This window comes from Manis javanica, chromosome 5 (genome assembly GCF_040802235.1).
Source record: "Manis javanica isolate MJ-LG chromosome 5, MJ_LKY, whole genome shotgun sequence".
Classification (NCBI taxonomy): domain Eukaryota; kingdom Metazoa; phylum Chordata; class Mammalia; order Pholidota; family Manidae; genus Manis; species Manis javanica.
The window spans coordinates 29,847,126-29,870,114 of record NC_133160.1 but is presented as its reverse complement, the minus strand read 5'-3'; the positions used below and the strand labels follow the sequence as shown (position 1 = coordinate 29,870,114).

Sequence of the window (22,989 nt, the reverse complement as noted above, 5' to 3'; positions counted from 1 at the left end):
AAGTATCCTAGTTATGATTTAGATGGACTACGTCACTAATTCCGCGAACCTTTTGATTTCGTCGCCACTCTGCGAACCTTTTGATTTCGTCGCCGCTCTGCGAACCTTCACTGGCGCCTCCTCATTCCATATATTATAATAAACAATGTCACAAACACTAACAGGACACACACACTACACATAAACACCCACCGCAACTGCCTGCTGTCTGCCCTGCCACGTATACTTTCAGTTTGCTCGCCGATCCACTCACCCTCCTCGGTTCCCTCTCCCGGTCTGGCCAGCCGACCGAACGGCGTCCAGCGACGTTCATCGGCAGGCACCAGGGTCAGCGGATCAGGTCGCAACGAGGTTTAGCGATTCCCAGGTTTCGGCACCACTTGTCGCGACCCTTCAGGGACCGAAGCAACACGCCCAAGGTCTTGATTCTTCTCTAGGCTTTATTGTCTAATCTCTCGCGGCGGTTACAGCAGTTGTCGGGAAGCTCTTCTCCCTCCCGGCGGGCTCCCTTATATTCAGTCACCCAACCAATCCGGGACAGTATCATGCATGACCTTTAAGCGGATAGGTGTCACGCGCCACTCTAAGCGGGCAGCACGAGCTGTGCACGGGTACGAAAGTCTGCTGGGCCAATCCCCAACAGGGAAGAGGGGAAAGGGTGGTGAGCAGGAAGCAGGCGCCATCTTTAGGGCGTTGTCCAGCTAGAGTGGGGCTCAGCCTTGGCCGTAGGCCAGGCCCCCACACAAAAAGTTGAGCAGTAAGAAGTCTTTATTTAAGGCAAAAAGTACACACTCAGAGAAAGGGGAGTGTGGGCAACCTCAGAGAGAAGGTGCACTTAAGGGCTTAAGAATCTGCCTTTTAAGGCTTTAAAGAATGGGGCAAAGGGTGGCTTGACATGTGGTCTCATGATGTCTCTCTCTGGTGAGAGACATTATGTCACCATCCACAGTTAGTTCTCTGGATGATTCTCTAAGATAAACTTAACAGTGCTCTCAAGCACTGGGAACATATCAGGACTGCTTCCCTGCCTTAAGACAGGTTGTTGGCTGATTGCCACAGAATATGTTAGGAATCTTACCTCCTAATTTCCTGGTTTTTTAAATGGAATATTAGCCTTAAGATGGAGTCCCTCCTGTCCTTGCTATACTGTCTATATCCTGCATTTTTCATCATAGGCAGGAAAAGTTAACCATGATGCTTGTCCCATGTCCCTGCCCTACTTCAATATGACCCTGAAATTCCACTCCTAGTATATACCTAAGAGAGGTGGAAACATATACCCACACAGAAATTTTCACATGAATGTTCATAGCAGCATTATTCATAACAGCCAAAACATGGAAATAATCTGCTAAAGACTTAAAAATAATGGGTAAAAAGAAAGTCCTCCACTGAAAAAAGACTTAAAAATAGAAAAGAAATCCATATAAAGGACCTGGTGAAAATTTCTTGCATAAAAACACCACCACCTAAAAAAGATAGCCAGGAATTTAGTATAGAAAGAAATATCAAAGGATTAAGCATAAAACTGATGTATTTAAAGATGAACTTAACAATCATTAAGAGACTACAGCTGTAGATAATAGGATAATTAGGGTAAACTAGGAATAAAATGTGACATATTTTATATAACTATTTGTTACGAACTTCTCACAGACTGAGTGACTTGAAGCTGAATACAAAAGAGTACATACTGTGTGACTTCTCTTGAATATGAAATTCTAGAATAAGGAAAATGAATCTGTAATGGTAGTAATCAGATCAGTGGTTGAAAGTGGTAACTTAACTACAAAGGGGTACAAGGGAACTTTCTGGGGAGATGGAAATGTTCTGTATCTTGATTAGGGTGGTGGTAACATGGGTACCTTCATTTGTCCAAATTCTTTGACTTGTAAACACAACATGGGTACCTTTTTAAATATAAATTATGTCTCAATTAATTTTTTTAATTAAAGCCTAAAACAGTTTTTCTTAAAAAGTTTTTCTTGGACTTTTTGTATTTATAAGAAATAAATATGTGGTTTTTTAATAGTTTGCATGAACCATAGGTTGTAAAATACAGCAACCTAATTACTAGAATCTCTTTTTCTGAGCATTTTTGAAGTTAAAGTAGAATACTAACTACTGGGAAGAAAATGATTTAATATTGTCCAGGGAACAGGAACTGGTCTAAGAAGAATGTGGCCACCAAACATGCTTCAAGAATGCTGCTGCAGCCCATCTAGCTGTGTTGTGTTAGATTCAGGTTCTCCATGGAGCCAAATCTCATGGACTCTGTCCCTTTTGTATCTTGGTGAAAAGTCCCATTACTGATAAAATACTCAGATAGTCTTGTCTCTTTATTTTTTTGAAATAAGCTGATTAGATAGTTTGAAATTTAGGCTGACAGAGATTTCAGGAACCATGAATTACATAAGGGGGATAAAGGTTTTCATGTGAATGAAGTTAGTTCCAGCAGTGCACTGGATGTTGTTTCTCTCATTCACTCCCACAAGGATCAATTACTAAATGACTTTAACATTTGTCATACCTGAATAATAAAGCATGCTTATAGGAGGACAAATAGTAGTTCTCTTTTTAAAGATCATCTTGTTTTTTTTTTTTTTTGACAGGACATTTCTCATATTTATTGATCAGATGGTTGTTAACAACAATAAAATTCTGTATAGGGGACTCAATGCACAATCATTAATCAACCCTAAGCCTAACTCTCAACAGTCTCCAATCTTCTAAAGCATAACAAACAAGTTCTTACATAGTGAATAAGTTCTTACATGGTGAACAGTGCAAGGGCAGTCATATCACAGAAACTTTCGGTTTTGATCACACATCATGAACTATAAACACTCAGATCAAATATGATTATTTGTTTGATTTTTATACTTGATTTATATGTGAATCCCACATTTCTCCCTTATTATTTATTATTATTTTTAATAAAATGCTGAAGTGGTAGGTAGATGCAAGATAAAGGTAGAAAACATAGTTTAGTGCTGTAAGAGAGCAAATGTAGATGATCAGGTGTGTGCCTATGGACTAAGTATTAATCTGAGCTAGACAAGGGCAACAAAACATCCACGGATGCAGAAGATTTCTCTCAAAACAGGGGGGGTGAGGTTCTGAGCCTCACCTCTGTTGATCCCCAATTTCTCACCTGATGGCCCCCCTACAACTGTGCCTGTCTTAGGTTGTTCCTCCCTTGAGGAATCTTACCCATCTCTGGCTAACCAGTCATCTTCTGGGGCCATACAGGGAAATGTAAAGTAGGCAAGTGAGAGAGAAGCAATATTGTTTGAAAAGGTTAGCTTTTTACTTTTTTGCAGATTTATGCCCTGTGGCTTCTATGCCCAGCATTTGTCTTGAGGTATCTTTACCACTTGGAAGAATTATGATACTCGGTAATTTCGATATGAGGCACGAATTCTACTTAGGGGTTGTAATTATGAAGGAAGAAGAGAAGCTATAGAAGTAGAATGGAAGAAAACATGGGAAGATTGATTATTTCTTTGACATATCTTCTTGTAGTGTAACACAAGTGTGTATAGGTTTTAAACTACTAATTAAATTGCATGCACACATTAACATAATAGGAATACAGCTACATAACCAAAGCAGACCTACAATTACCAGCCATATCCAGTGAAACCAAGAAAACCAGTTAGGCACCCTAGGCATTTGTGAAAACTTATCAATGATATGATGGATATTGTCTAACTGAATTTGAATAGTTTGAGAAAAATCAGACAAATTAAAACAACACATTCCTGGGAACTGTTCACATCCCATATGTTCTTTTAACAGCAGATAGTCTATAGTCGCAAGATTTTGGAGCGCTGCAACTTGCACTTCTCCTAATTCTTGGTTGAGTTCCGATAGTATAGACCCAGTCAAATTTGTTGTTTTACTGTATGCACAGGCCAGCTTAGATATCTCCTTCTTCATTCCAATGGCAAGTCCAGGAACCGGTGGGATGAATGCAGCTACAACTGCAACAGCACCAGGATCTTTGTTAAAGTTTTTTGATGATCATCTTCTGGAATGACTTTTCCAGAGAATGGTGATGTTGGAAGTTTTTCTTCATATCGTATCTTAATTTATTTTCTGGGTAGCCAAATTAGGCTTTCATCCTCCGTATAAACACAAACAAACCCTTTGCCCACACTTTGATATGCTCTTTATACCATTGTGAAGAATTTATTGGAGATCACCACACAGGAACTGCTTTTTTTGTTTAAGAGAAAGGAATATTATCAGAAAAATGTACTTCCATAGCTGATCATCTGACACCCTTTAAATGATCAAAATTAAGGATATTTAAAGCATGCATTAATCGGTGATTTGCAGTTAGTTTTATCCTATCAGGGAGTAATCCCCCTTTTCTTTCTTTATCATTAATCTACAATTACATGAAGAATATTATGTTTACTAGGCTCTCCCCTACATCAAGTTCCCCCCACAAACCCCTTTACAGTCACTGTCCATCAGCAGAGCAAAATGTTGCAGTCACTATTTGTCTTCTCTGTGTTGTACAGCCCTCCCCTTTCTCCCACCCCCCACATTATACATGATAATCATAATACCCCTTTCTTCTTCCCTGCCCTTATCCCTCCCTACCCACCCATCCTCCCCAGTCCCTTTCCCTTTGGTACCTGTTAGTCCATTCTTGGGTTCTGTGATTCTGCTGCTGTTTTGTTCCTTCAGTTTTTCCTTTGTTCTTATACTCCACAGATGAGTGAAATCATTTGGTATTTCTCTTTCTCTGCTTGGCTTATTTCACTGAGCATAATACCCTCTAGCTCCATCCATGTTGTTGCAAATGGTAGGATTTGTTTTCTTCTTATGGCTGAATAATATTCCATTGTGTATATGTACCACATCTTCTTTATCCATTCATCTACTGATGGACACTTAGGTTGCTTCCCATTCTTGGCTATTGTAAATAGTGCAGCGATAAACATAGGGGTGCATCTGTCTTTTTCAAACTGGAGTGCTGCATTCTTAGGGTAAATTCCTAGGAGTGGAATTCCTGGGTCAAATGGTAAGTCTAGTTTGAGCATTCTGAGGAACCTCCATACTGCTTTCCACAATGGCTGAACTAATTTACATTCCCACCAGCAGTGTAGGAGGGTTCCCCTTTGTCCACAACCTCGCCAACATTTGTTGTTGTCTGTCTTTTGGATGGTAGCCATCCTTACTGGTGTGAGGTGATAACTCATTGTGGTTTTAATTTGCATTTCTCTGATGTTTAGCAATGTGGAGCATCTCTTCATGTGTCTGTTGACCATCTGTATTTCTTTTTTGGAGAAGTGTCTCTTCATTTCCTCTGTCCATTTGTTAATAGGATTATTTGTTTTTTGTTTATTGAGGTGGGTGAGCTCTTAATATATTTTGGATGTCAAGCCTTTATCGGATCTGTCATTTACAAATATATTCTCTCATACTGTAGGGTACCTTTTTGTTCTATTGATGTTGTCTTTTGCTGTACAGAAGCTTTTCAGCTTAATACAGTCCCACTTGTTCATTTTTGCTATTGTTTTCCTTGCCCGGGGAGATATGTTCAAGAAGACGTCACTCATGTTTATGTCTAAGAGATTTTTGCTTATGTTTTTTTTCTAAGAGTTTTATGGTTTCATGACTTACATTCAGGTCTTTGATCCATTTTGAATTTACTTTTGTGTATGGGGTTAGACAGTGGTCCAGTTTCATTCTCCTACATGTAGCTGTCCAGTTTTGCCAGCACCATCTGTTGAAGAGACTGTCATTTCGCCATTGTATGTCCATGGCTCCTTTATCAAAGATTAATTGACCATATATGTTTGGGTTAATGTCTGGAGTCTCTAATCTGTTCCACTGGTCTGTGGCTCTGTTCTTGTGCCAGTACCAAATTGTCTTGATTACTATGGCTTTGTAGTAGAGCTTGAAGTTGGGGAGTGAGATCCCCCCTACTTTATTCTTCTTTCTCAGGATTGCTTTGGCTATTTGGGGTCTTTGGTGTGTCCATATGAATTTTTGAACTATTTGTTCCAGTTTGTTGAAGAAAGTTGCTGGTAATTTGATAGGGATTGCATCAAATCTGTATATTGCTTTGGGCAGGATGGCCATTTTGACGATATTAATTCTTCCTAGCCACGAGCATGGGATGAGTTTCCATTTGTTAGTGCCCCTTTTAATTTCTCTTAAGAGTGACTTGTAGTTTTCAGGGTATAGGTCTTTCACTTCCTTGGTTAGGTTTATTCCTAGGTATTTTATTCTTTTTGATGTAATTGTGAATAGAGTTGTTTTCCTGATTTCTCTTTCTGTTAGTTCATTGTTAGTGTATAGGAAAGCCACAGATTTCTGTGTGTTAATTTTGTATCCTGCAACTTTGCTGTATTCTGATATCAGTTCTAGTAGTTTTGGAGTGGAGTATTTAGGCTTTTTTATGTACAATATCATGTCATCTGCAAATAGTGACAGTTTAACTTCTTCTTTACCAATCTGGATTCCTTGTATTTCTTTCTTTTGTCTAATTGCCATGGCTAGAACCTCCAGTACTATGTTGAATAACTGTGGGGACAGTGGGCATCCCTGTCTTGTTCCTGATCTCAGAGGAAATGCTTTCAGCTTCTCGCTGTTCAGTATGATGTTGGCTGTGGGTTTATCATATATGGCCTTTATTATGTTGAGGTACTTGCCTTCTATACCCATTTTGCTGAGAGTTTTTATCATGAATGGATGTTGAATTTTGTCAAATGCTTTTTCAGCATCTATGGAGATGATTGTGTGGTTTTTGTCTTTCTTTTTGTTGATGTGGTGGATGATGTTGATGGATTTTCGAATGTTGTACCATCCTTGCATCCCTGGGATGAATCCCACTTGGTCATGGTGTATGATCCTTTTGATATATTTTTAATTCGGTTTGCTAAAATTTTATTGAGTATTTTTGCATCTACATTCATCAGGGATATTGGTCTGTAATTTTCTTTTTTGGTGGGGTCTTTGCCTGGTTTTGGTATTAGGGTGATGTTGGCTTCATAGAATGAGTTTGGGAGTATTCCCTCCTCTTCTATTTTTTGGAACACTTTAAGGAGAATGGGTATTATGTCTTCTCTGTGTGTCTGATAAAATTCCGAGGCAAATCTGTCTTGCCTGGGGGTTTTGTTCTTGGGTAGTTTTTTGATTATCGTTTCAATTTCTTTGCTCGTAATTGGTTTGTTTAACTTTTGTGTTTCTTCCTTGGTCAGTCTTGGAAGGTTGTATTTTTCTAGGAAGTTGTCCATTTCTTCTAGGTTTTCCAGCTTGTTGGCATATAGGTTTTCATAGTAGTCTTTAATAATTCTTTGTATTTCTGTGGAGTCTGTCGTGATTTTTCCATTCTCATTTCTGATTTTGTTGATTTGTGTTGATTCTCTTTTTCTCTTAATAAGTTTGACTAGAGGCTTATCTATTTTGTTTATTTTCTCAAAGAACTAGCTTTTGGCTTCATTGATTTTTGCTATTGTTTTATTCTTCTCAATTTTATTTATTTCTTCTCTGATCTTTATTATGTCCCTCCTTCTGCTGACTTTAGGCCTCATTTGTTCTTCTTTTTCCAATTTCGATAATTGTGATGTTAGACTATTCATTTGAGATTGTTCTTCCTTCTTCAAGTGTGCCTGGATCGCTATATACTTTCCTCTTAAGACCGCTTTCACTGCGTCCCACAGAAGTTGGGGCTTTGTGTTGTTGTTGTCTTTTGTTTCCATATATTCCTTGATCTCTATTTTAATTTGTTCATTGATCCAGTGATTATTTAGGAGCATGTTATTAAGCCTCCATGTGTTTGTGAGCCTTTTTGTTTTCTTTGTGGAATTTATTTCTAGTTTTATACCTTTGTGGTCTGAAAAGTTGGTTGGTAGAATTTCAATATTTTGGAATTTACTGAGGCTCTTTTTGTTAGCTAGTATGTGGTCTCTTCTGGAGAATGTTGCATGTGCACTTGAGAAGAATGTATACCCTGTTGCTTTTGGATGTAGAGTTCTATAGATGTCTATTAGGTCCATCTGTTCTAGTGTGTTCAGTGCCTCCATGTCCTTACTTATTTTCTGCCCAGTGGATCTATCCTTTGGGGTGAGTGGCGTGTTGAAGTCTCCTAAAATGAATGCATTGCATTCTATTTCTCCCTTTAGTTCTGTTAGTATTTGTTTCACATATGCTGGTGCTCCTATGTTGGGTGCATATATATTTATAATGGTTATATCCTCTTGTTGGACTGACCCCTTTATCATTATGTAATGTCCTTCTTTATCTCTTGTTACTTTCTTTGTTTTGAAGTCTATTTTGTCTAATATTAGTACTGCAACCCCTGCTTTTTGCTCCCTGTTATTTGCCTGAAATATGTTTTTCCATCCCTTGACTTTTAATCTATGCATGTCTTTGGGTTTGAGGTGAGTTTCTTGTAGGCAGCATATAGATGGGTCTTGCTTTTTTATCCACTCTATTACTCCTTGTCTTTTGATTGGTGCATTCAGTCCATTTACATTTAGGGTGACTATTGAAAGATATGTACTTATTGCCATTGCAGGCTTTAAATTCGTGGTTACCAAAGGTTCAAGGTTAGCTTCTTTAGTATCTTACTGCCTAACTTAGCTCGCTTATTGAGCTGTTATATATACTGTCTGTAGATTCTTTTCTTCTCTCCCTTCTTATTCCTCCTCCTCCATTCTTTATATGTTGGTTGTTTTATTCTGTGCTCTTTCTTGTTTCCTTTAACTGCTTTTAGTGGGTCGTTTTTTGTATTTTTTTGCCTTTAGTTAGTATTTGGTTGGTCTGCTCTCTTTGCTCTGATTTTATTTTCTCTGGTGAATTCTGTTTAGTTTTAGGAGTGCTCCCGTCTAGAACAGTCCCTCTAAAATACCCTGTAGAAGTGGTTTGTGGGAGGCAAATTACCTCAACTTTTGCTTCTCTGGGAATTGTTTAATCCCTCCATCATATTTAAATGATAATCATGCTGGATATAGTATCCTTGGTTCAACGCCCTTCTGTTTCATTGCATTAAATACATCATGCCATTCTCTTCTGGCCTGTAAGTTTTCTGTTGCGACGTCTGATGATAGCCTGATAGGTGTTCCTTTATAGGTGACCTTTTTCTCTCTAGCTGCCTTTAAAACTCTTTCCTTGTCCTTGATCTTTGCCATTTTAATTATTATGTGTCTTGGTGTTGTCCTCCCTGGGTCCTTTCTGTTGGGAGTTCTGTGTATTTCCGTGGTCTGTTCGATTATTTCCTCTCCCAGTTTGGGGAAGTTTTCAGCAATTATTTCTTCAAGGACACTTTCTATCCCTTTTTCTCTCTCTTCTTCTGGTACCCCTATAATACGGATATTGTTCCTTTTGGATTGGTCACACAGTTCTCTTCATATTGTTTCATTCCTGGAGATCCTTTTATTTCTCTCTATGTCAGCTTCTATGCATTCCTGTTCTCTGGTTTCTATTCCATCAATGGCCTCTTGCATCTTATCCATTCTGCTCATAAATCCTTCCAGAGTTTGTTTCACTTCTGTAATCTCCTTCTGGGTGTCTGTAATCTCCCTTCGGACTTGATCTCTTAGTTCTTGTATATTTCTCTGCATCTCCATCAGCATGTTTATGATTTTTATGTTGAATTCTTTTTCAGGAATACTGGTTAGGTCTGTCTCCTTCTCAGGTGTTGATTCTGTGATCTTTGTCTGCCTCTAATTTTGCTTTTTCATGGTGATAGAGATAGTTTGCAGAGCTGGCACGAATGACGGCTGGAAGAACTTTCCTTATTGTTGGTTTGTGGCCTTCCTCTCCTGGGAGAACAGCGACCTCTAGTGGCTTGTGATGGGCTGCTGGGCGCAGACAGGGCTTCTGATTCCTGCCTGGCTGCTGTGGAGTTTATCTCTGCTGTTGCTGTGGGCATGACTTGCCTTGGGCTGCTGCTCCGATATGGTGGAGCCGCGTTGGAGGGGGAGCAGCCTGGAGGCTATTTATCTTTGTGAGGTGCCTCTGTGCTCCCTGCTGCTCAGGGGGTTAGAGTGCTGAGAGTGTCCCAGGATGCTTCCATCTGGTTTTGGGGTCCCTGTCCCTTTAAGACTTCCAAAAAGCACTCACAAAAAAAAAAAATTAAATTAAAAAAAAAAAAAGGCCACTCGCTTTTCTTTGTCCCCGGGTGCCGGCCTCAGGGACCCCCTCAAAGGTCTTGCTGTCCTGTTTCTCTAGTATCCAGCATGCACTGTGTCTGCGTTCTGGTCCGGATGGCTGGGGCTGGTATTTAGCAGTCCTGGGCTCCCTCTCCCTCTGCGCTCCGATTCCTGTCCTCCCGCCGGGAGCTGGGGTGAGGGGTGCTCGGGTCCCGCCGGGCCGGGGCTTGTATCTTACCCCCTTCGCGAGGCGCTGGGTTCTCTCAGGTGTGGATGTGGTCTGGATGTTGTCCTGTGTCCTCTGGTCTCTATTCTAGGAAGAGTTGTCTTTGTTATATTTTCATAAATATATGTGGTTTTGGGAGGAGATTACTGCTGCTGTACTCACACTGCCATCTTGGCTCTACTTCAAGATCATCTTGTTTTAAAAGATTATTAATACTTATTCTGAGAAGATACAATGAAATGTTATGACATAAACATATCGCCAGACCAAGATTAACATCATGGAATATACACCATCTACTTAGATTTTGGGGCCAGCATTATCAATTGTAGCTGAGCAATTTCATTTACCAAAAGAAAGGGGGAAATTCCTAAAATGTATTCTTCTGCATCAACACACCTTCTGCCAAGCCCCTGCCCTCACCCCCAGTAATGAGTTATGAGGCCCTGCCAAGAAGAGACGACTCAAGAGGGAGGTTTCAGCAGCCAGCTCCCAGGAGCCCTGAGGCAGTGTCCCTTCCCTCTGTTGACAGTCTGCCTCCAGGACTCTGTGATGTTTTGTCTGTTCAGACTCCCCAAGATTTTGTTGTCGTGCCGTCCAGGCAAGGACTCCAGCAGAGCAGTGTTCTCACACTGCAGGCTCACGCCCAGCTGGCCTGTACTGATGACTGCCTTTGGCCAGGATAGGTTTCCAGTTCCTATCTCTGGAGGCCAGGTTGTCAGACCACTTGACACAAAACTTGGCAGTGTATGCAGAGGAGCTCTCTGAGAAAGGAGCATTTGGTTTGGTGGAATCCTCACCAGGGACTTGATTGTTGTCAGTGGCTTCTTTTATGTTGTTTACTACTTTTAAATGTCATCCTTCCCCACGACCCCACCAAAATGATCACATACACACACACAAACATGTAGTAAAACCTTTGTGTTTTTTCCTAACTTAGAGTTTTCAGATACTTCAATACCTGTTACCTCATTTTGCTCTTCCGGGAATCCCTTGAAGTCAATAGGATAGGCCCTGTCCCATTTGAAAGATGAGAAAATTGAGTTATAGATGGGCCAAGTATTGATATCTAACTAGTGACATCCTGGGAACAACATTCAGAGTTACTGACTGTAAACCTGTCTCTTTTTCCACCACACCACTTTCTTCTGCCTCTTGCCTCTCTATTAGCCTTCCCAGCATGGATGTTTAATCCATTTCCTAATGTGAGAGCTATTTTAGCAAGCCCAGTTTGACTGGTAAGGGATATTTCTAAGGGATTGAAGGAAAGTCATCTAAGTCTTGACTGTCGAGGGTCATCAAGTAAGGCCCTGTCATCATGTTGAAGTTAAAAGAGTTAAGTTTTGTACAGCTGTAATTTTCTTAGAGCTCTATATGTGCTAGATACAATTATCTATGAACTCCTTTATAGGGGGTCAAATAGTTCTCTTTTTAAAGATCATCTTGTTTAAAAGATTATTAATACTCATTCTGAGAAGATACGATGAAAATGTTGTAACATTAACATATCGCCAGATCAACATCATGGAATATACACCATCTACTTAGATTTGGGGGCCAGCATTATCAATTATAGGAAAAAGGAAATTATATATTTGAGTAAAAGCACTTGCAGAAAATGGCTAAAGTTTCAAAACTAAATATTACCCATTATTTAAGTTTGGAAGTTCTCAAAGAGGAGTTTCCATGGGCTGAAGTTGTTCTTTGCAGCTGCTGACTTCCTGATATAAATTAATAGAAGCTGGAAATTAAAGTAACTAGACAACTTAGGCGACTGGCTCAAGGCTCAGCCACCCGCTCCCTGAGAGGGTGGCAGGGGATCAGCAGCAGCAGCCACCCAAGACTGAAGGGGAACGAGATCCCAGGCCTCGAGGCAGCCCTGCATCAGGACCAGGTACACAGGGGCTGCCTCTGTACACAGGGGCCTTGCCTCACCATGGGTGGAGGGGGTTGTTTCTCCCAAAGGAGAAACAGATGACCTTTGCTGCTCTGACCTTCCCCACCAGCTGACAAACCTGAGCCCAAAGAGGATGCTTTTCTCCAAGTAGTTACAGAGAAGTCCTGAAGAAATGACCATTGACTCAAGTTTCTCGATCTGTGCCCATCCCAAGATTCTGATCAGCCAAGCCAATACCACCTTCTTACCCCTGGAACCTAGAGTGGTCCATTAACCCCCACTCAGACCGCATGGGCTAAGAAAGTGTGGAAGGAAGGATGGTTTCCTTAAAGTCAAAGCAGGATGCTGTTAACTAGGAGGAGGACTGGGTGCTGGGCTGGGCAAACATCCACCCACATGTCCACATGGAAATGCCAGAAGGCAAACAATTCAGTAGCAGATCAGGATGGAGAGGTAGAGCTAAGAGTCAGTGGCTTTAAGGTGAGAGTGAACCAGACTGCCTGGGAGAAGACAGAGACAAAGGGGGCATGAAGGCAGACTTCCCATCAGGAGACAGGATGATTAGGAAGACAGCACAAAGAGGAGGTCTGAGGGCCCAAATGGGGAAGCTTCATGGTAACCTATGAAGATGGGGAGGTCTGTAGTATCAGCCAAGGGACAAATGGGTGAAAACCCTTGATGACAAGGGGACTGTATGATTGGCAGGGTTTCTGTGACCTGGAGGAGCACAGAGGGTGGTTGAAGCCCAGTTGCAGGCAATTAGGAAGAGGGCAGTGAGTAATGGGGTAGAGATCCCATGAGTCATGGAAATGATGATGGAAGTCAGATATGAGGGAGGATGGGTAGTGGGAGTTGAGGGTTACCAGGGGTGGGATGCCAGGAAAGGTGGTGGTTTGTGCCACAAAGGGTCTGGAGAGGACATAGATGGTGGCCCTTAGAGCAAAGGGCAGGGAAGGGACACTTACTGGAGAGAAAGAAATATGAGAGAGAACCTCGGTGCCTGGAGTAGCAGGGATGGGAGGATGTGGTACAGAAGAAGGAACAGGAACAGTGATAGACATACAACTATTATCAGGTGAAGTGACATCTTGGTCACTGCAATAGAGTAAAAATAGTCTGGCCTGTCTGACAGGTGTGGTATGCACAACATGGAAATTGCACAAGTGTCTTCTTTTAAGGATTTTTTTGTTTGGAGATGAAACATACATACAGCCAAGTACTCAGAGTGCACTATCTTAGGTGTACAGCTAGATTGTTTACATATGTACACACCTGTATAACTCCCACTTATATCAAGATATGGAACATTTTCAGCATCATATAAGGATCCCTGCTTCTCAGTCCATATAGCCCCCCATGGGTAACCTCTGTTCTGATGTCTGTCATCATCAATTTGGTTGTTCTTAAACTCCCTGTTATGTGGAATCCTACAGTATGTGCTCTGGTTTCTGGCTTCTTTTATGCAACCTAACATTGAATGGATTCATCCATGTTATTCATGTGCCAGTGGTTCCTTTTCTTATTGCTGGCTAATATTCCATTGTAGCTATACCACAGTTTTTCCATTCTGCTGGCGATGGACACTTGGGTTATGTCTAGGTTGGAGTTATTATAAATAAAACTAGTGCCTTTCTTACCTTAAAAAATTTTTTTAAATAAAGTAATAAGACTTCTATTTCAAAAAGAGCCAGTCAGCATCTCGATGTATACAATATAAATATACTCTTCTGAGAACTAAAAAGGACACTAAAGATCTGTAAACACATTTTTAGTTTACCTTGTATAAGTAAAGTAGAAGTGTTTTGTTTGTTTGGCAGGTTTTTGTTTTGATTTTTGGTAGCAGTCATAATTTAGTTATCATCATGTCTTGATAAACAGGCCTGATAGTTGCCATTTATTTTGTAGTGAATTAAAATAACAAAGTTCTTGTGAGGTGTAATGAGCCACTTTATCACTATATCTCATCACTTAAAAGAGGGGACAACCTCCATTTATGAAACCTTTGTGTAGTGATCAGTAAATATTACCAAACAAACCAACAGAAATAGTCTCTTTTTTAATGTTTAAAAAATATTTGCTGTTTTCTGATTATGAAAGTAACACATGAGAAAGATCATAAAGCATAGAGGCTGAGGACACTGTACATTGGCGAGGCCTCAGCTCCTGTACATACTCAGTCAGTCATGGCTAAGCAACCAAAACTCTCTAAGCTTTGGTTACTATGGTACCTACCTATAGAAGTTTTATCTGAAGAGTAAATAAAGCCAGTAAAATGCTTAGAACAGAGCCAGACTTATTAAAGGGGGCTAAAAGACAAAAAATCAAAATGACTCGTAAATCACAAACTGTTTTTAACATTTTGATACGTTGGCTTTCAGGCTTTTCTCTAACACACACACACTATTATATATACATACACATATATATGCACATATACCCCCACCTTTTTTCCAACATTTTACACAGAGGTCATATTTTATATACAATTTATACCTGCCTAATTTTCCTATATATCTTTATATTTCCCTTGATGTTATAATTAATTGAAAACAGATTTTCATGACCTCATTTCATGACCATTATAATGACTTAACATAATTATTGAATCATTATTTTAGTGAGATATCTAAGTTGTTTCCAGTATTTTACCATTAATATTACAGCTTTAAAGGTTAAAGAGTTATTAATATATGAAGACTTGTCCCTTTTTTATGTACTTCTTTGAGGACGAACTTTTTCATGTTTATTAATTACTGGCATTATTTCAGTAAAATACCTTTTTGTGAATGAATATAACTTATAAAGCTTTAGGGAGTATCTCAACCTTCTGGAATTGTGCCAAGTACATAGTAAGTACTTAATAAATTAATGAATGGCAAAAATATTAACCCGTTGTGTATTATATTTGTTTCACATCAGGTCAAGGCTTAAGAAAATTATTGCCTCTGTGCATGTACAAAGATAATGCTATCTTGGTTCTGAATCTTTATAACCTATTTTTTTTCCATTCTTTTCTTCCTCCATAGTTCATCCATGAGCTCGGATTTCCCACATTATAACTTCAGGATGCCTAATATTGGGTTCCAGAATCTGCCTCTCAACATATACATTGTGGTTTTTGGCACTGCTATATTTGTCTTCATCCTTAGTTTACTCTTCTGTTGCTACTTGATTAGGTAATCAATTTTCATTTAATGTTACTTCAGAATATGTTAAGCAATCAATAATAAACCAACTTTCTGCCCTTAGGTTAAAGAATTTTATAAGCATGTAATTAGCAAATTTCCTAAAATTAAGGTACCTTAACATTTTAACTTTCTGTGAACTACTAATCAGTAAAACACTTTTATACAGTCTACAATCCTGTCTGCTAATGAGGTGTTTAATGAGGTGTTTTACTCTATAAGAGAAAATTGTCATTTATTTTTCCAACATATTAGCACCTGGTCCAGATATACTTATGTCATTGTTCCCCAAGATTTAATCTACTTTCACAGAGATTTCAAGATTGCTTTATAGGAGAGTGTTGCATCATTATTAGCTAAAGCTTAAGGTCATTAGAGATCAGAAAATAACATCCAAGTTAAGATTTAAGCCTTTAAACAGGTTCTTAGGTCTCTCAAGATTTTAAGCTCTCATTTGTTGTCAGCTGGTCAGGAGTTCAGGTGATTGATTATCTGCATAGAACACTAAATAAATATCCCACAGTCTCTGCAGCATATGTACAAGTATGAAGGATAACATCTCAGTTGAAAGAGTAATGGATTTGACCAGTAAAGATTTATCATTGACTGAGTTATAATTGTTTAAGCAAGAAGCATTTTTCTCTTTTTAAGTTTCTTAATTAAGGTCTGTTTTCAAAGCCAAAATTCAGACTATAAAATTTTTTTATACTGTATTGTTCAAAGAGCTTTATGGAGTAAAAGACTAGAACATTGAATTTTATTAAGTAGCCATACATCTAACAGTTTTTAGTGTTTACACAGTATATGATTATGGTTAAGAAAATACCATTATCAGATATCTTTCAGCAATAATTTATAGTTGTCACCAGTGTTTTAGGGGACTCACTTGTTGATGATCAAATTCATATGAATTGAGTGTATTTTCTGACAAGTGAATTTACATTCTTCATAGAAAGTGAATTTTTTCTGAAATTCTCATAAAGTGCAACTGCTCATATCTCATTGATAGGTTGCTTATGATTGTTAGGTTCTTTCTCAGAGAGATAAATTAAATACTTAGCTAATATAACTGTAGCACCAAAGGAAAATTTTTAAAAATATATTTCTAGAATTTCCTTTTCCCCACATATCCATAATTGGTTAATGTTACGTAAATAACAGCATTTTTTGAAATTGCAGAATTAGCCATAGCACCAACAGGACTTCATGGCATTAAAATATGTTCCTTTTTTTCAGACTTAATAAATTTTTTGGTGATTGCTCTACAAATCATGGCTTTTCAACTCAGAAATTTATGATTTTAATATTTGAAACCAAATTTTTTTAAAGGCAGAAATAATAAGGTTCATTAAGTAAGGGTTATCATATATAAAACATCCTAAAATATATAACTCATAGTATGGTTTTTATTACTATGTCAAAGAATTAATTAACCCTTTAAATTTTTTGCTTTAAGGAAAACGCTAATATACCAATTGTGATTCTGGGTAAGTTTTTGAGAAGTAAGTCGTGAAACACCATTTTGCCTCATTGTATTCCTTTTAGTAAGCAAGCAAATAAAGAGATGAAAAAAAGGATAGCAGTTGTTATCATGCATCGCTGTACTTCACTTCATCATTGTTATCCTTTTTTATTATTGAGCTAACACAGCAAATAAGTGGGGACCTAGTACACTAAAATAACATTATCTTGTTTAATCAGAGAAGCTAGTCATGTTCAAACATTTCTGAACTTCATTTCCAAGTGCCATTTTGAAAATTTAATCATGATGATCCTAGTTGTTACTTTAAACCCTCCAAATGTTGTTTGGATTTAACAAGGCATTTAAAGTTAAAAATAATAAATAAATTGTGTTTATAAAGCTTCATTCCAAAATAACCATTTCAGAATTTCATAATCACTCTCAAAAGACAGATTTGCATGGTAAGGTTATTCTAAAGCTTTTTTTTTTTCAGTTTTGAGCCTGGAATTTTTAAATGAGCAGTACCTACTTTTCTTTTAAATAATGGCTAACAAACTACTTAAGAAAAAGGAAATAAAAAATATTCCCCATTCTCACCTCCTTTCACCAAAAAGTCACAATCTATATTACTAGTATGTTTCCTGAAAGAAATAGCAAAAAATATTTTTATTAAATGCATAGCAAATGAAAAATAATGCAATCTAAAATATTAGGTAACTAGTGGGACTTAGAATAAAGGAGTAATCAGAAGGGTAAGTTAATTTAAGAGGACTTCCTAGAGGGATGAATTTTTGAGCCATGGATTGAAGAAAAAGGTGAGCACAAATTGACCCATCCTGTGGCTGGAAGTAATGATGCTTTAGGAAAATATGCAGATCCAATTGAAAGAGTCAAATAAGCAAAACAGATGTATAAATCAAGCATCATTGTAATGACTGTTAATGGAGTTCATTTATTCCTTTACATGAAAATGTACTTTACACTTCTCTCAGTAAAATGGCAAACCAAGAATAATTTTTAAAAAGCCAGTAGGTATACAGATGATTTGAACTTCATGATTAATAAATTTGACCTAATTAAAAGAGATTTATACTTTTAAAATCATATATATTACACAAGAAAGACTGAAAAACAATAATAAAAGTTTTCCTTTCATGGAGCAAAACAAAACAATTAAATTCAAAAGAAAATAGAAGGAAGAAAAGCAAATCAAAAAGCCACACACAGAAATCAATGCAATAGAAAACAACTGTGTAATAAAATCACTGAACCCAAAAGCTGATTCTTTGGAAAGATTAACAAAATTGATGCATCTCTAGAAAGACTGATCAGGAAAAAAAGGAAAGAAAACATAAATTATTAATACCAGAAATGTAAAAGAGGACATTATTACAAATCCTACAAATATTAAAAGATCACAGAGGATATTATGAACAATTCAATGCCAATACATTTTAAATTTTAGTTGAATTACACATTTTCCTAGAAAAAACATAGTTGTATCAAAGACACAAGAAATGGCATTTATGTAAAACCCACAACTGATATCATACTCAACAGTGAAAGACTGAAACCTTTCCCCCTAAGGTCCAGGAACAAGACAAAGATGCCCATTTTCACCGCTGCTATTCAACATTGGACTGGAAGTTCTAGCCAGAGCAGTTAGGCAAGAAAAATATATACAAGGCGTCCAATTAGAAAGAAGTAAGTAAAACTCTTTGGCAGATGACAATTGCATAGAATACACACACACACACAAACAAATCTACTAGAACTAATCAACAAATCAAGGAAACTTCCAAGGTATAAAATCAATACACAAAAACCAATTCTGTTTCTATACACCAGCAAACAACTTGAAAAGGAAATAAAGGAAACAACTCCATTTATAGTAGCATCCAAAAGGATAAAATTCCTAGGAATACATTTAACCAAGGAGATAGAAAATTTGTACATTGAAACTATAAAACATTGCTCAAAGTAATTAAAGAAGACCTAAATAAATGGAAAAACATCCTATGTTCATGCACTGGAAGACTTATTAAGATGGCAGTACTCCTCAAAGCCATCCACAGATTCAGTATAATCACTATCAAAATTCCAATAGCTTTTTATGCAGAAGTGGAGAAACTGATCCTTATTAATTCACTTGGAACTGCGAGGGGCTCTGAATACCTAAAACAATATTGAGAAAACAAAACAGGAAAACTCATACTTCCCAATTTAAAAACTTACTAGAAAGCTACAGTATTCAAAACATTGTGATACTGGCATAAGAATAGACATGTAAACCAATGAAATGGAAATGAGAGTTCAGAAATAAATCCAAACATCCATGGCTAACTAATTTTCAAAAGGGTACCAAGACCGTTCAATGGGGGAAAGAATACTCTCTTCAACAAATGGTGGGACAGCTGAATAATAAATACAAAAGAATGAATTTGAACCTCTACCTCATAACCTATATAAAAACTAACTCTAAAGTAGATTAACAAACCTAATATAAGAGCTAAAGCTAGATAATTCTTAGAAGAAAACAGGTAAATCTTGAAGATCTCAGATTAGCAGTTGAATTTTAGATTGTACCTCAAAAGCACAAGCACACCTGAACAAAAAGGGGTTTATTTGAGGAATTAAGGTTATTTTAACATTTGAAAATCAATCAATGCAATATGCCACATTAACAGAAAAAAAAGTGAAATTCAAAAAGACTTTAGTTGATAATATGTTAATATTAACACTAATATCCTATCAGTGTTAATTTCCTGATTTTGATCATTGTAGTATGGATGTGTAAGATATGAACACTGGAAAAACTGGGGAAAGGCATATGTGAACCCTGCTATTTTTTGCAACTTTTCTGTAAGTCTAAAATTATTTCACAATAAAATTTGTTTTAAAAACTAGCATGGTACTGACACCAGGTGTGTTAGTTTCCCGGGACTGCTGTAACAAAATACCACAAACTGGGTGGCTTAAACAACAGAAATTTAATCTCACAGTTGTGGAACTGGAAGTTTGAAGTCAAGGTATTGGCAGAGCCATGCTCCCTCTAAAGGCTCCCTCAGGATCCTTCCTTGACTCTTCTAGTTCCTGGTGGTTACTGGCAATCCTTGATGTTGGTTGGCTTGTTCCTGCATCACTTCAGTCTCTGACCTTCTCTGTGTCTCTGTACTCTACTCTTCTAAAGATACCAGTTATATTGGATTTAGGGTCCCCATGTGACCTCATTTTAACCCTAACTCCAATATGGCCTCATTAATAATCTGCAAAGACTCTATTTCTAAATAAGTTACATTCTGAGGCTCCAGTTGGATATGGAATTGAATAGAAATTCTGGAAACAGACCCACAAACTGGGTCTAGTTGCAGCAGATTTGCCACTTGAAAGAGATGTGTGATGCAGTGAGGAAAGGAAGGTCTTTTTACTAAATGAGTCAAATGAAAATCTGCATATAGATAAAAAGAATCTTGACCCCTACCTCACATCAAACTTAGACATTAATTTCAGATGGATCATAGACCTAAATGTGATAGATAAAATAACAAATTGTTTTCACAGTACACACGAGAATATTTTCATGATTTGGGGGTAGATAAAAGGTGTCTTTAACTGGACACAAAAAGAACTGACATTATTTGGAAGAGTTGGCAGATTGGAGTTAATTTAAATTAAAAGCTCCTGTTCATCAAAGATACCATTAAGAGAATGAAAAGGCAAGCCATAAAGTAGAAGATAATTGCAGTACATAAACACAACAGAAGACTTGCATATAAAATATACACAGAACTCCTATAAATCAATAAGAAAAAAGTAGACAACTCATTTTTTTAATGGGCATTTCATAAAAGAAGATATACAAATGGGCAATGTGATTATGAAAGGGTTCTAAACATCATTTAGGAAATGTAAATTAAAACCAAAATGAGATACCACTGAACAGCCACTACACTGGCTAAACATTTTTAAATCGACCCTACCAAGCAGTAGCAAAGATTTGAAATGACTAGAATTCTCATGCCTTACCCATAGGAGTAGAAATTGGTACGAGCACTTTGGACCAGCAGTTCTACTCCTAGGTATATACTCAACAGAAGTGAGTCTATATGTCCACTCAAAGACATGTAGAAGAATTGTATTGCAGCTTTATTCACATTAGCCCAAAACAAGTAATCTAAATATTTGTCAACAGTAGAACGGAGTGTTTTATATTCATACAATGGAATACCATACTTCACTCAAAAAGAATTACTGCAACAACATGAATGGATTTCACAAGTAATTGTTGACTGGAAGAGGCCAACACAAGAATATATACAAAATGATCCATTTGTGTGAAGTTCAAAAACAAGCATCCAGATAGTGTGTACCTCTTAGGAGTAAATATTGATTATGAGGTCATTTCAGGAGCACTGAAAATGTTCTATATCTTGACCTGAGTGACAGTTGCACTCGTATGTATATATACATATTTTTAAAAATATTTAGCTACATTTTTTAGATTTTTATACATTATTAGATGTATGTTACACTTAAATTTTTCCAATTAAAAAAGTGATATATTAAATATTGAAACAAGTGGCTTATCAATATAAAAATAATTTAAGCTTCATTAAAATATTTGTTGTATTGAGATTTTGTTTTAATATGTCATTTGAACTTACATTTGGATAACATTTTATAGTTCACTGTTACTTTCTCATAACATGGTAACAGATATGTCATTTGGGTGTATTCCAGAATAAAAATTATAGATTTTAAGCCATAACTGATACATAAATTAGAACCGAAAGTCAGCAGTTTTGTTTTTTTTTCAAATTGTTATATTGGAAATCTCAGTATACATTGCTTATTTCTTTTAGGCTAAGACATCAAGCACACAAAGAATTTTATGCCTACAAACAGGTGAGAAATTTACTTTAGAATGGCTTTGGTAGTATTTTTTACCAAGAAAAATGAGTCAGATTTCCACTCATATTTTAAACTAGGACTGGATTTACTTGTGTTCATTTTAGCATTTCATTTGCCAGTTCGCAGTACAAAATAGATCATCTCCCCTTTAAGTACTTTTCTTAAGTATTATTTGAAGTTACAGAAGATTCAGATGATAGAATTTAACAGGGAACTTTAAAGAACATTTTGATAAAGGAAAATGCTATAGCTTATAAAATCCTTAGAGTTCTGTTACCCTAATAGAGTTCAGAGATTCCATTAAATAAATTTTTTTACCTCTTTCTGCATTAAAAGACATACCAGTTCCTCAGAGATGACCATGAATCTCATCTCCTCCGCTTTGTACTTTAAATGTTAGCTCATGTCACACCACTGGAAGTCTAGATACTTGGAACATCACTGTTAACCTCTAACCCTTTGTATTAACCCTTTACTGATTTGTTTTTTAAGGTAATAAACTTAGTTTTTCTTGAAGGCCAAGTAAAATTTGTTTTTTTCTTCCATGTGTAATCCTTTAACATTTTTACCATCTGACACTAAACAATGGACCAAGGTGTTTCTTAATTTTCTTTTGGCCCTAGCATAAAATTATTTTTGTTATTCTTAGTTTTTTAATTTTTTTTGGCAGCAGGTAGATGGGGAGTAAGCTTCAGCTTATTTGGGTCTTTAACCTTGCGAACACTGGTGTTACAGAACCATGCTGCCATTTAGGAATATCTATCTTTCTGTCCACATCTCTTTGAAATCCGAGCTAACTGGTGAGTTTCTTAGATGTCCACACTGATGTCAGTAGGTAACCCCACATTCTTCCCATATTCATACAGAGTTGAATTTTTAAGTTTTCTAAATGAGTGAATCCTTTTGTCTCAGTTCTATCATAACTTTGACAACCTACAAGATATTTGTATGTAAGCTAACTAGAAAATAAAATTGGCCTTGGTGGTCATTTAAAAGGTGAAATTGACTGATAAAACTAACAAAGACACCAGATGATAAAAATATGTTTCAAATATGTTTAATTGGAAATTTAGTACATCCCTGCATAGCTGCAATGGCAGCTTCTGGTTGTTATTTCTGAAAGTGATTTGCCCTCAAACCCATTTTCGGTTCAGGAATATAATTATTTGTATAAAACCATTTTGGGTTCA

At 37.2% G+C, this 22,989-nt stretch overlaps 1 protein-coding gene across 5 annotated transcripts in view; it reads left to right on the top strand.

The window, feature by feature from the left end:
• The window catches only part of RNF24 (ring finger protein 24), a 95,703-nt gene that overhangs the window by 55,696 nt on the left and 17,018 nt on the right, over positions 1 to 22,989 (top strand). For all 5 annotated transcript variants that reach the window (XM_037017411.2, XM_073236887.1, XM_073236886.1 and 2 more), the window contains 2 exons: positions 15,268 to 15,417; positions 21,751 to 21,793. In XM_037017411.2, coding sequence (XP_036873306.1) covers positions 15,275 to 15,417; positions 21,751 to 21,793 — 186 coding nt within the window. In that variant the 5' untranslated portion in view covers positions 15,268 to 15,274. The remainder of the gene's footprint in view (positions 1 to 15,267; positions 15,418 to 21,750; positions 21,794 to 22,989) is intronic.